Here is a 12,394-nt window from a genome sequence, read left to right as displayed (position 1 = left end):
TAATTAGTTGGGCCTAATTGTAAAAGTATCAAAATCACAAAAATTAGAAGAAAAAAATCAAGAATTAAACTTACATAATTCAAATATATGAAAAACCAGCTTGTTTCAGACCTCCTATGGCGTTTTTGCTGATAAATTGTGAAGAGATCTCTAGATTTTTCACTTTTGTCTTTGTTTTACATGTTTAATTTGTTAAGTTTCCAATTTTGCCCCTATTTCTACTTACATTCTGCTGATTTTTCTTACCCAACCGTCCAGCCCATAAAATTTGGGCCTAATTGCCTTTTAAATCCCTCCTCATTAGTCACTTAAGCTATTTAATCACAATTTAATAAATTTTACACTATTTTCAATTTAGTCCTTTTTAGTTAATTAACTATCCAAACGTTAAAATTTTCTAACGAAACTTTAATACCAACTCAATGACACTCTATAAATATTTCTAAAAATATTTATGGCTCAGTTTAAAATCTTCGAGGTCTCGATACCTCGTTTTTTTATTTTAATTATTTTAATATTTATTCCTAGTACACTATTCACTATTTCAAAAAATTTTCTAACTTCACATTTAACTTATACTTACTAAATTTATAATATTTTCTACTCGTTTGTCAGATTTAGTGATCTCGAATCACCATTCCGACACCACTGAATATTCAGGCTATTACACCATTGAAGAGTGAATCTCCGACAATCCACTTTACTTTGACTTTATTAGTATATTGCTTTTTGCTACTTTGTAGCTGCAATTATTAAAGGGGTTATATTGTAATTGATCACTAGTGTGTTAGTAAATCTTGAAAACTTTTATATATTGAGAGACTTGTATAGGTTTTGTTTGAGAATTGAAAGAACACTTTATTGTTTATTAAGGAATGTATTGTGTGAGTGCATTTGAAGAGTAAACAGGTTATGTTTAAAACCTAAATTCTCAGGGGGGAATTTAGAGGTGAGTGATCTAGTCCTGAGGCAAACAAGTGAGGTTTACACAATGTGAAGTGTTAGGACATGATTCACTTGTTGTATTGAGGAAAACAATAGTAGACTTGCTTATTGAGCTAGGCTCCATAAATGTGGAGAAACGAAATTGTATAAACAAGATTTTGTGTCCACTGTTTACTCTTATTTTGCTTGTTCATCGCAGTGACAATCAAAGTGGCTACCAATGGTGAAGCCACTAAGATACCCAAGGGGCCATGGCCCCCCTAAGGTCTAAGATTTTTCAATTTCCTCCTTTATATACATAGTATGGCTCTTCCAAAGTTAACATTCTAACTCCACCACTTGCGACTAGAGCAATCTAGTATTTCCATTCAACATATTAGGGTTGTAAGCAATTAGCAATAATCAATTATTTTATATATACAATCATGAACACGTGGATGAGGTATCCAATGAAGATGTGTGATTTTTAAATAATGAAAAGAAAAGACTTTGTCAAGTTTTGGGTTGCCATCTTTGCTATGGTTGAAAACTATAAAATATCAAATATGAAATGCATGCAATTATGGATTCATAATGTAAAGAAGATTGGAATTATCAAAAGATTTAAAAATGAAAAAGAAAAAGAAAACACTAATCTCCCCGAGAGAACCTAATTACTGCTTGGTCAGAGAAGCATTAGAATTGGTTAGGCTTTCACTTTCAAGGGCTGGCACAGCTTGAACTTGCAGGGTTGCCCCTATGAGGGGAAAACAGAGTTTAATTAATTAGCATTAGTATATATATAATCCAAATCAACAAGTTGTATTAAGATTCGGGTCAATCTTTTATTATTTCATAAATGGCTTCAAAATGAAGAAGTCTAACTCATCACCACCTTTATTTTGTGTCCATATACCATAATACAAATAATTGATTTTAGAGCATTCTAAAAGGAAAACAAATTCAAATCCATGAAAAGGGTTTTGATAAAATAAAAAAAAAGTTAATGGGATCTTAACTCAATAGATATTAATATTGTTGTAACAACGTAGAGAACAAAAAATATAAATCCTCTACTTTAGAAATATCTTTTTAATCTATCGATTCATGTTTGTATATGATTTTTTATGTTTATTTTATCGATCATTAAATGTTATTTTTATTATATACTTTCATAATCTTTTTTAGTATTTATTAAAATGTTATATGCGTATTTTCACTTAAAGGAGGATTAGGAGCAAACAATAATGCAGGGAACTTCATGAAAGAAATGGCATTAGATAAAGTAATGTAATCCAAATTGCAGAAAGTCAAGCTAAAGGCTAAAACAAGGTGCAGTGACAGCCGAAGGAGGAGAGGACGGCCGTCCAGAGTGGGGCCGAAGGAGGAGACGACAAGAACGGGACCCTCGCGCCGCACCACTATTGCCCACTTGCCTCCATTCCTCCCATTTGTTATTATTTTTTTAATATTTAAAAAATCATTTTAAATAAAATTTTGCCCCTAATTTTTCTATTCTCTCTTTCTTCTAAAACCAAACAACTACTCTAACCATGGTTAAGGGTTTTTTTTCTCCTCAACTAATTAAGTACTTTTTAAAAAAAAAAGAATTACCGGAATAATTATATATGTAAATTAGTATCTCTAAAAAATAGAATAATTTAATCCATATTAATTTCGAAAATTAGTATCCAATGACTATTAATCACAACATTAATATTATTGTTAATTTTACATAATTTTGATTGACATAATAACAAATTTAGTTTTCAAAATTTACACATTCAATCTATTTATATATATATATATATTATTTTTTGAAATTTTTAAAATTTTATATATATTTTTAGGTAATTTTTTAGATTTGAAATCAATTGATAAAATATATAAAAATTGAGAGCTTAATTTGTTATCATTTTAATAAAATTTTATATATAATTAATAAAAAAAATTAATTATCGTGATTAATTATTTTTAAATGTTTGCTTTCAAAATTAACACAAATTAAAATTGCTTTTACAAATAATATATGACTATAGTCAAAATCAATTTAGCATAAAAAAATTAAAAGCAAACAAAATTTAGATAGAGCTGACATATGACCATTGAAATGCAAAATAAATGTAGGAAAAAATCGACACATTGAAATTATGCATGATGAGAACCAAATCAAGCTTCAATCTTTGTCAAGCTATAAAGGTTTCATTTGTTGAAATTAATGATTAAATCACAATAATTATTATTTATTTGTTGGAGTAAAAGATAATTATTGTCTAATTTACTAATTAGGATAAGTCTTCTTAAAAGTAGGAGTTTAATTCTAATCAAATTTCCGTCCATAGTCTAATCTATAACCATCAAAGATGGATAAGAAATAGACTAAAAGGATAAAAGGTATAATAATAAACTTAGCCCTTAACGTTTATATTTTCTGCCAATTTGACACTTAAATTTTTTTCAGTTAAATTTGATCCTCAACTTTTTAAAAAGACTCAAATTTGACCATCAACCTTTCGAGAAGAGTCAAATTGTTGTTTAAACATGACAACTTTGATGACAATTTACGTGTATTTCATGTTAATTTTTTGAAAATTTATGAACTTTTTTATTTTTTTAATCTTTTTTCTAATTATTAAATTATTTGTGGATGTGACATATAAAATAAATAGTGCCATATTAGCATGAAACACACATGAACTGTCATGTGGGTTGTCACACTAACATCATTAAAAATTAATGTTTTAATTAGTATTTCAGTTAAAAAAATAATTTGACTCCTTTTAAAAGGTTAATGATCAAGTCTAAATCAAAAAACGAACAAGAATCAAATTGACAAAAGATATAAAGATTAAAATTAAGATTATAAATGCGAGGGAGTTAATATGTAATAAAGTTGTTTTCTTTATACATACTAACTCATTATAAGAGTAAAAAAATTATCCAATATTCCCATATAAATTTTTATTGATCCTAAATAAAACACAATTGATGGTAACACTAAATCAAATGATTGTATAGAATTTAAGAAATAATTTTTATATAAATATCTAGTTTTGAGAAAAAATAACATATATTTTTGGTTTAAGGGGCAAAAGCACCTCAAAATTTTTTAGAAAAAGCAATTAAGTCCGTATTTTTTTTGGACTCATTTGGCTACTTGAACTTTCAAAATGTATAAAAAGACTCTCAAATTTTTTCCCAAAAAAGAAAAAAACAATTAAGCCCATGTTTTTATTAAAAATTAGAAAAAAAAATAAAAATCGTAAAAGAATATAAAAATTGTAAAATTTTATAAAAATCATAAAAATATATAGATATATAAAAAAATTATAAAATTTTATAAAGTTATAAGAAAATTATACAAAATGTAAATAAATATAAATTTCATAAAAAAATTATAAAAATTATGGTACCAAAAGAAGCATTTTATAATTTTTCTATAACTTTTATTGATTTTTATTTCTTTTATCATTTTTCGCCACATGTCATGTTGTGCTGCGACACATGATGACTTTAATTGAAAAAAAAACTATGGGTCATTAATTTTTTTATGATTTTTATAAATTTTTATAAAATTTTTACTTTTTACTATTTTTATTAAAAAATTTATAATTTTTAATAAATTTTAATAAATTTTCTAAATTTTATTATTTTTATAATTTTTTTCTAATTTTTAATAAGAGTAAGGCTTAATTATTTTTTTAAAAAATTTTGAGGGTCTTTTTGATGCATTTTGAAAGCTCTAGTACTCAATTGAGTAGAAAAAATAAGCAGGGGCTTAATTGTTTTTTTTAAGAAGTTTGAGAGCCTTTTCTTATGCATTTTGAAAGTTCAAGTGCTCAATTGAGTAGAAAAAGAAAAAGAGTTTAATTGCTTTTCTTGAAAAAATTTGAGGATTTTTTTTACACCATTAAGCCTATTTCTTTTGAAATTAGTTTTCAAAGATGTATTCTATGAAGCAAAGGCATTATAATTATATTTATTATAAAATATTATCGAAGCATTACTCTTTGACAATCGAAATTTATATTATAATAAATATAATAATAATAATCAATACCCGATTAAAACTTAGCTTTGAAGTTACACATATAAAAATAGATAATCACACATTAAAACTAGAAAGGTTAAATCAAGTTAAATAAGATTTAAATAAATAATTTTATTTATATTATTTAAATATATATTTTATATAATAAAAAAATTATCACTAAGTATTTATAAATTATAATCTATATATTTATAAATATTATTTAATATTTAATAATATTATTAAAAATTGAAAATTAAAATGAAAAATCATATTAATAATTATTATATATTTAAATAAAAATATTAAATTTAAAAAATTATTATTAGTATAATATTTTTACTCGATTAGAGTTACTTTTTATCGAAATATTATGGGTACACACAAAGAAGTTTTCATTTGAAAATTTCATAAAAGAATTAATTATTTTCTGGCAAATAAAATTGGTAAAATTTGTAGTTAAAAGATATCTCCATGTATTATTTAAGTCCACGCCCCAAAAAGATGAGAGTATGATTCGCACAGGGGTTGCTAGCTGGTAGGTGATCCCTGCCTAAAATACAAATTTTGTTATTTACCTCTTTTAATTTTTTTAAAATTTTAAGTTAGTAATAAAAAATTACAATTTAATTTTCTTTAAAAATAATAAAAAATTTAATTTTTTAAAAATTATAAAAATATAATTTATCATTTTTATAATTAATTTCGTACCCGAAATATTTTGTGATTTCGCACCTTGAATCCAACCTATTTTTGGTTTTCATATTATTTAAACTTTAATGATAAGAAAATGATTGCAACCTTTCGGACTTCGTCCCCCCTCCCTCTCTTCCTTCTTGTTTCCTTCCCTTTTCTTGCATAGCAGTCCTTCTCCTTGTCTTTTATTTTCTTTGAAAATAATATAAAAAAGCACTAAAACCTCATTTCTCTCCTAATTTCTTCGAGCCCCCAAACAGGCCCTTCCCTTTAATCTAACTCTCGATTTATTATATATAATTTCTTTAAGAAAAAAAAACTATTTTTAATCCATTATTTTCCCTTGTTTACGGCTGTCCCTTGTTGCTCTCGCATGGCGGGTCTTGATTTAGGCACTGCTGCTTCTCGCTACGTTCAACATCTTCAAAGACCCGACCTTCACCTCCATCACCAACCTGAACCTGAAGATCGCGAAATTTCAAACAATCGTCACGGCCAAGATGATGATGTTTCCCACCAAGCTCTGGATTTAGTCAACGGTTCCCACTCGGGTGACCTTGTTATAGCCCGTAGGCCCAGGGGTCGTCCTCCAGGTTCTAAAAACAAGCCCAAGCCTCCGGTCATCGTCACTAGGGAGAGTGCAAACACGCTCCGGGCTCACTTACTGGAAGTTGGGAGCGGCTGCGATGTGTTCGACTGTGTTGCCAACTACGCTCGGAGAAGGCAAAGGGGAGTGTGTATACTGAGCGGGAGCGGTACGGTGACCAACGTCAGCATTAGGCAACCAGCTGCGGCTGGAGCTGTTGTTACCCTTCATGGCAGATTCGAAATATTATCACTTTCGGGTTCGTTTTTGCCGCCGCCAGCTCCTCCAGGCGCCACCAGTTTGACAATCTTTTTGGCCGGCGGGCAAGGTCAGGTTGTTGGGGGAAATGTGGTTGGGGAACTGATGGCGGCTGGACCTGTTATACTCATAGCATCGTCGTTTACAAATGTGGCCTATGAGAGACTCCCTTTGGAAGAGGATGATGACCAAATGCAGATGCAAAGCGGCGGCGGCCGTGGAAACAATGGTGGTAACATGTTTACCGATGACGGTGCTGTCCCAGGTGGGTTGCCTTTCTTCAATTTGCCACCCAATATGCAGCCTAATGTCCACTTACCAGTTGAAGGATGGCAAGGAAACTCAGGTGGTACATAGCTAGGCCTGGGTTTGATTTTAGGTTTTGTTTTTTTTTAATCTTTCCTTCTTTATGGGATTTTTGGAATCTATGATTTGTGGAAATGGTTCTAACTTTGATCCCCATAAGAAATAGTTTGAAGATGAATTAAATAACTTTTCTTCACTCTCCTGCTTCCATCTTTACAATTTGCTTTATACATATTAACCCTTCTCCTATTTATTATCTCATTCACTCACAATATATATATATCTTTCCTATTACATCAACATTGTACTTTAAAAATGACTTTCCAAATTAGATCTTGTAGGAGTTTGGTAGCATATCATTGTGTTTTTCTTGTATTGCTTTTAGGAAATTGCATTACATGGGGTTAAAGTTTTTTTTTTCAAATTGTCGATTTAATTTTTATATTTTTAATGTGATTAATTTTAATTTTTATATAGTTTTTTAATTTTTCAATTTTGTTTTTGACTAAAATGTAGTAGTTAAATTGAATTACCTACTGGGCTTTGACTTTATGACAAAAAATGAAATTGTTGAAAAATAAATTATGTGAATAATTATTATTATCCGATATTACTAATGAGTAAACTTCTAACAACAAGATAAAAAGTGAATTTTTCCTTATGGGAAATAAAATTCAAAATTGGAGAGACAAATAAAACGAATTTTATCTTCTTCTATTGCGTCTATATATATAATTTAAATAGAGAAAAAATAGAATAAAAATATAGAGTTCTACATCTTTCTATATCTCCCAAAAATCCTATTTTTACAAATAATCCTTGTTCTTGGATCGGATTCTAACGAATCGAATATTTCGACAATTTATAATAAACTCTTTCTTTATTAAATTCAAAAATTCAAATTAGAAGACAAAAACAATAGAATAATAAGAAAAGTAAGAATAAAGTAAGATAATAAAGAAAGTGGATTATCTTATCATACACCTATTTTATTTGATTTAGAAAGATGGGCAAGTCCTTTTATTTAATTCTACTAGTTATATACTATACATACAATTGTAGATTTAGTTCATTTTATCTAATTTGATTATTCTAAGTCACTATACTTTTTCGATTTTGAAATTTCGATCTTAATGCAAATGAGAGCTGTTAGTCTATTGATTGGATTTTTAATAAGTAATACAGTCCTATTTGTTTACTTAGATTTTGTCTATTATAGAGAGATGGCTGCTATACACCTATGACAACATTATTATAGAAAGATAACTGTTGTAAACTTACCATAAAATTCATATAATGAATTTCCACCAAATAAAGAAATTGGGAATTAGGTTCATAAAAGAAAGAAAATGAGAATCAAATCAACAAATTTTAAAAGATGTATAGCAGGTGCATGCGTTATTGATTTTATGTATCTTTTATTTACATTCTGTCACACGATTAATATAAAGTTCATAAATCTTAAAAGTTCAATTAACCAATATGAGTTATTTAAATTAAATAATTTATCACGAGTAATTAAATTTAAGTAATCTAAGTTTATGATATTCTAAATTTATAGTAGAATATTTAATTAGGGAGCTTAATAGGTTTATTGAATTAATATATTTAATTTCAGTCATTGAAGATCATTTTCATTTAATAAAATATGATTAATAGATTTTTTTACATGAAATTTAATCATTTTATTGAAATAATATTTTAATTAAAATCATTTTCATTTAATAAATGATAGTTAATGGGGTTACTTATATGAAATAGCTATAATTTTATTTAAAAATTCAGACAATATTTTGTTATAAAGAACTAATTTAATAAAGAATGTACTCCTTAACTATGGATATTGTTGTTATAAAGCGAAAATCTATTATAGAGAATTAAAATAAAACATAAAAAAATCGGTTCTCCAAGAAACTTGACTATTATAGTGAAATATTGTTATAGTGGGTGGCTGTTATAGAAGAGAAATGATTGTATGAAACAGAGATATTGCCCCTTTCCAATAGTTTTATGCAACATCATTAATTTTATCTTGAATTTCAGGATTTTAATTTGGATTTGATTTTTTTTTAGGATGAAAACACTGATGTGGCATAAAATTATTGGAAAAGGGATAAAGATGACATGGCGTCACTGTTTCATACAATCCTTTCCCGTTAAAAAGAGGGTTGACTGCATGTGGAATAATAAGTTGACATGGCTTTACAATTTACACATGATAATATATTTACCAAATCAGATTTTAGAAATAACAAAACTTTAATAAATTTAACAATAATCCTTTGAGTAAGACCAGAATTTTAAAATTGGCACCTAGAACAGAACACATGTTTGTCTTTTTTATTGCATAGACTGTGTTAGCTACACTAAAACTGGAAATTCGAAGCTGAGAACCTTTTTATTATGAACTGAAGTACTAAAGCATAATCAACGGATCTTAATGATTTTGGCAGGACAGTTGTCAGCTGGATCTAGTGAAGGGAAATAATTAACAGGACCTCCTGGATTAAGTTGTACAAGCCTGCATATTATGAAAGTAAAAGATTTTAACTTACACAATGACCTAAAATGTACATTACTTGAAAAGAAATTAAGCCAAACTCACTTATAGTTGAGCAGGAAATAATGAAGGAAAATAGTGACTTCAAGTTTGGCCAGATCAGCTCTAGGACAGGTACTACTTCCTGTTGAAAAGGGTAGAAAAGCCCCTGCTTTGGGTATAAAATCCTGGAAACATTTTAAAAAAAAGCATAGTCATTACAATGCCGTGGTACGAGGTCATTATTTTACCATTTTACTTACATTCCATATTGAAAGAAGGAATTCTTTTGGGTTGGGATAAATTTCAGGGTCCATATGAACTGCACTTGTCCATACCAACACTTTCCAGCCTTGTGGTATCTGGTAGCCTTTAAAAAAAATATTAAAAGCAACTCTAAAACTGGTTGCGAGGCAGGAGAAGACAGGAAAATAAGTAATTAAACACGTAGAGTGGATATGGTGAAATTATAGAGAAACTAACCATTGAGATAAGTTTCATTTTTTGCTTCTCGAAAGATTGAAAAAATATTGGTGCGTATTCGTAGTGTCTCATCAATCACCTAAAAAGTTATACAACAGTGATTTCATATTTGCAAGTGGAAATGATTGATGAACATATAAATCTTAATTCTAACCTTGGATAGATATTTCATTTGTTTAATTTCGGTGAAGGTTAAACCTTTCTGGGAAGAAGGTCCTCTTTTCACGATTTCCTCTTGCTCTTCTTGAAAAATTGGAATTTGAAATCCAATAAAAAAGTTAAAACAGATGAGTTGTTTGGGTAAAAGACCAAAATCCCATTTCACCTTGGCCTTGTGCAACAGATGGGGATGATTATGGAGATAGATGGTGGCCCATATAGCCGTTCGAGATGTAGTTTCACGACCCGCAATGAAGAGCCCGATTAATAAAACAGCAAGGAGTTCATGGCTCATTGGTCTACCATCCTCATAATCAGCTTTCTCCAAAAAGTCGGTTATGCCTGTAGAAGCCCAAATTGCTCGGGCCCAGCTTTACAACTGTACACTTAACCCAATTAAACCCACTGGCCCGTTAACTCTAAATTCAACGCCAAAACAGATCAACAAACCTACTCAATAAACCAAGACCCACACCCAAATCCCATTTCAGACCCAAGACCCAACCAATAACCCAAAATCTTAACTACCCAAAGCCCAATTTATATCAAAACCCGAATGGCCCAAACCCTAAACCAAATGCAAAAGAAAAAGCTATCACAAACCCTAGCTTCCCCCCCTTTACCGCCGCTTCTGTCCCATCACCTCTGTCAGCCCCACCCATCGTTCACCCACTCTCTGCTCCACCGCCCCAATACCTGCAAGAAGAGACAAATAAAATAAAGAATGATTGAAAGAGGGTTATAAAACCCGAATCAAAATTGTAAAAGGGGGGTATTCGATGCTTTAAAAAAAATGTATCAATTTCAACAAAAGCAAAAATAAAAGAACAGTGGCTAGTTAAAACACAAGAACATCAGAAAGTCGAAATTGAAGGCTTAAGGTGACTTTTTTTTTCGTTTCTGTATCTCAGTCGAATCTACTCTTTCTATATTCATCTATATATAAACATATAGTATAAACAAAGGAATAGGAATATTTCTTAAAAAACGTAAAAGAAAAAAGGAGAAAAAAGAAAATTTTCTTACCTCCGACCGTCGTGTGCAACGGTCGCCGACGGCGGAGACACGACGGACTGGCAACGACTACCTTGGGCTCTCAAAGCCCTAGCAGAGAAATAAAAAGGGAAACTTTGGATTTTTTTTGAAGGAGATCAGTAGAAATGATTTTTAAGAAAATTTTTGATTTAAATAAGTGTATAAAACGACACCGTTTTGGCCGTTATTCATATATGCTTAAACGGCGTCGTTTCACGCCCAAACCCGAGGACCCGATCCGTAGCATTAAGATCCGCGTGTTTCTTCTATTTGGGGTATTTGCTTGCGCAGTCCTCCTGCTTTTTCATTATCTTACAATTAAGTTTTTTAAAGTTTTAAATTTGTCCCGAACTTGCATTTAGATTCCAATTGAGTCCTGCTTGATACTATGCGATTTAAAAGAGGGGTTTATTATCCGCTTTGGTTCCTCTTCGTTGCCTAGACGTTCAATTTAGTCCTTTTCTCATTTATTAATTTTCAAATCTACCCCAGATTTTCTGTTTCGAATTCAATTCAATCTTTTTTCATTATTTAGCTCTTTTACTGATAAATTAGATAGTTTTGCTATTATTATCATTATTCTATTATTTTTTTATTACTATTACTACTACTATATCATTATCACCTTTATTTTCCATGTTATTATTATCTTTATATAGATGCGCATGTACGTATTTATTAATAGTTTTTATCATCATTTTTAATATATGTATAAATTGTAAATAATTATATATATATCTTTAATATATATATATGTATATGTTTATGCAATATTATTAATAATTGTTTTATAACATTATCTCTAATATGTATATGTATGTTTTGACAACTATACCATGTACATATATCTTTCAAGATTTATTTTTTTTACATCATGTATATATTTCAAATATTATGTATAGTATATTCCTGACACTATTACCATTTATATATGTATATATATATTGGCATACATATTGTTAATATCATTATCATTATTATATATATTTATTGTTTTATATCTCGTATTTGATACTATTGTTACATTTAATATTGTGTGTATGGTCATTGCCTTTAATATGATTGCCGTATGTATTATGTGCCTTGATGTATTCCTAACTATTATCGTTCGTTTCCCGCCCATTTTTATATATTACCTCGTTGTTCATTATTTTAAAATGTTTATTCGTGTTTTTATTTATTTCAATACGCATGGCAACGTACCGATATAAACACTATGTCATCTATTTCATCACTATGTTGGGTGAATATCAAGTGACTCGTGTTAAGATGGTATGTCCTTCTCAAAAGCATAAAAATTAAAAGTTCTCGTGTTTTGGTCGGATCACGATTAAACATTACATTGAATTCGTATTTTTGGAAATCAAGACAACACATG

The 12,394-nt window shown here is 29.1% G+C and overlaps 2 protein-coding genes across 2 annotated transcripts; one reads left to right on the top strand and one right to left on the bottom strand.

The window, feature by feature from the left end:
• Positions 1-5,753: 5,753 nt before the first annotated feature.
• Positions 5,754-6,996, top strand: LOC107935181 (AT-hook motif nuclear-localized protein 23). Its single transcript, XM_016867748.2, has one exon. The coding sequence runs from the start codon at positions 6,024-6,026 to the stop codon at positions 6,849-6,851; it is 828 nt and encodes a 275-aa protein (XP_016723237.1). The 5' UTR covers positions 5,754-6,023; the 3' UTR covers positions 6,852-6,996.
• A 2,044-nt stretch (positions 6,997-9,040) lies between these two features.
• On the bottom strand, positions 9,041-11,122 carry LOC121206265 (beta-amyrin 11-oxidase). Its single transcript, XM_041077082.1, has 6 exons — positions 11,008-11,122; positions 9,977-10,677; positions 9,823-9,901; positions 9,603-9,709; positions 9,406-9,527; positions 9,041-9,321 (listed from the first exon to the last, which is right to left on the bottom strand). Exons 2-6 carry the CDS (start codon positions 10,274-10,276, stop codon positions 9,228-9,230), a joined length of 702 nt encoding a protein of 233 aa, XP_040933016.1. The 5' UTR covers positions 10,277-10,677; positions 11,008-11,122; the 3' UTR covers positions 9,041-9,227.
• Positions 11,123-12,394: the final 1,272 nt, after the last annotated feature.

Source organism: Gossypium hirsutum, chromosome A09 (genome assembly GCF_007990345.1).
Source record: "Gossypium hirsutum isolate 1008001.06 chromosome A09, Gossypium_hirsutum_v2.1, whole genome shotgun sequence".
In the NCBI taxonomy this organism is placed as follows: Eukaryota; Viridiplantae; Streptophyta; class Magnoliopsida; order Malvales; family Malvaceae; genus Gossypium; species Gossypium hirsutum.
This window is presented reverse-complemented; position numbering and strand designations above follow the sequence as displayed.

Bases quoted from the DNA above. Each gene is read 5' to 3' on its own strand.
- LOC121206265 (XM_041077082.1), bottom strand. From the start codon at position 10,276: ATGAGCCATGAACTCCTTGCTGTTTTATTAATCGGGCTCTTCATTGCG. The intron at 9,528-9,602 runs GTAAGTAAAATG...AAATGTTTCCAG, and splicing joins TCCTTCTTTCAATATGGAAT to GATTTTATACCCAAAGCAGG. The intron at 9,322-9,405 runs GTGAGTTTGGCT...CATAATATGCAG, and splicing joins TATTTCCTGCTCAACTATAA to GCTTGTACAACTTAATCCAG.
- LOC107935181 (XM_016867748.2), top strand. From the start codon at position 6,024: ATGGCGGGTCTTGATTTAGGCACTGCTGCTTCTCGCTACGTTCAACAT.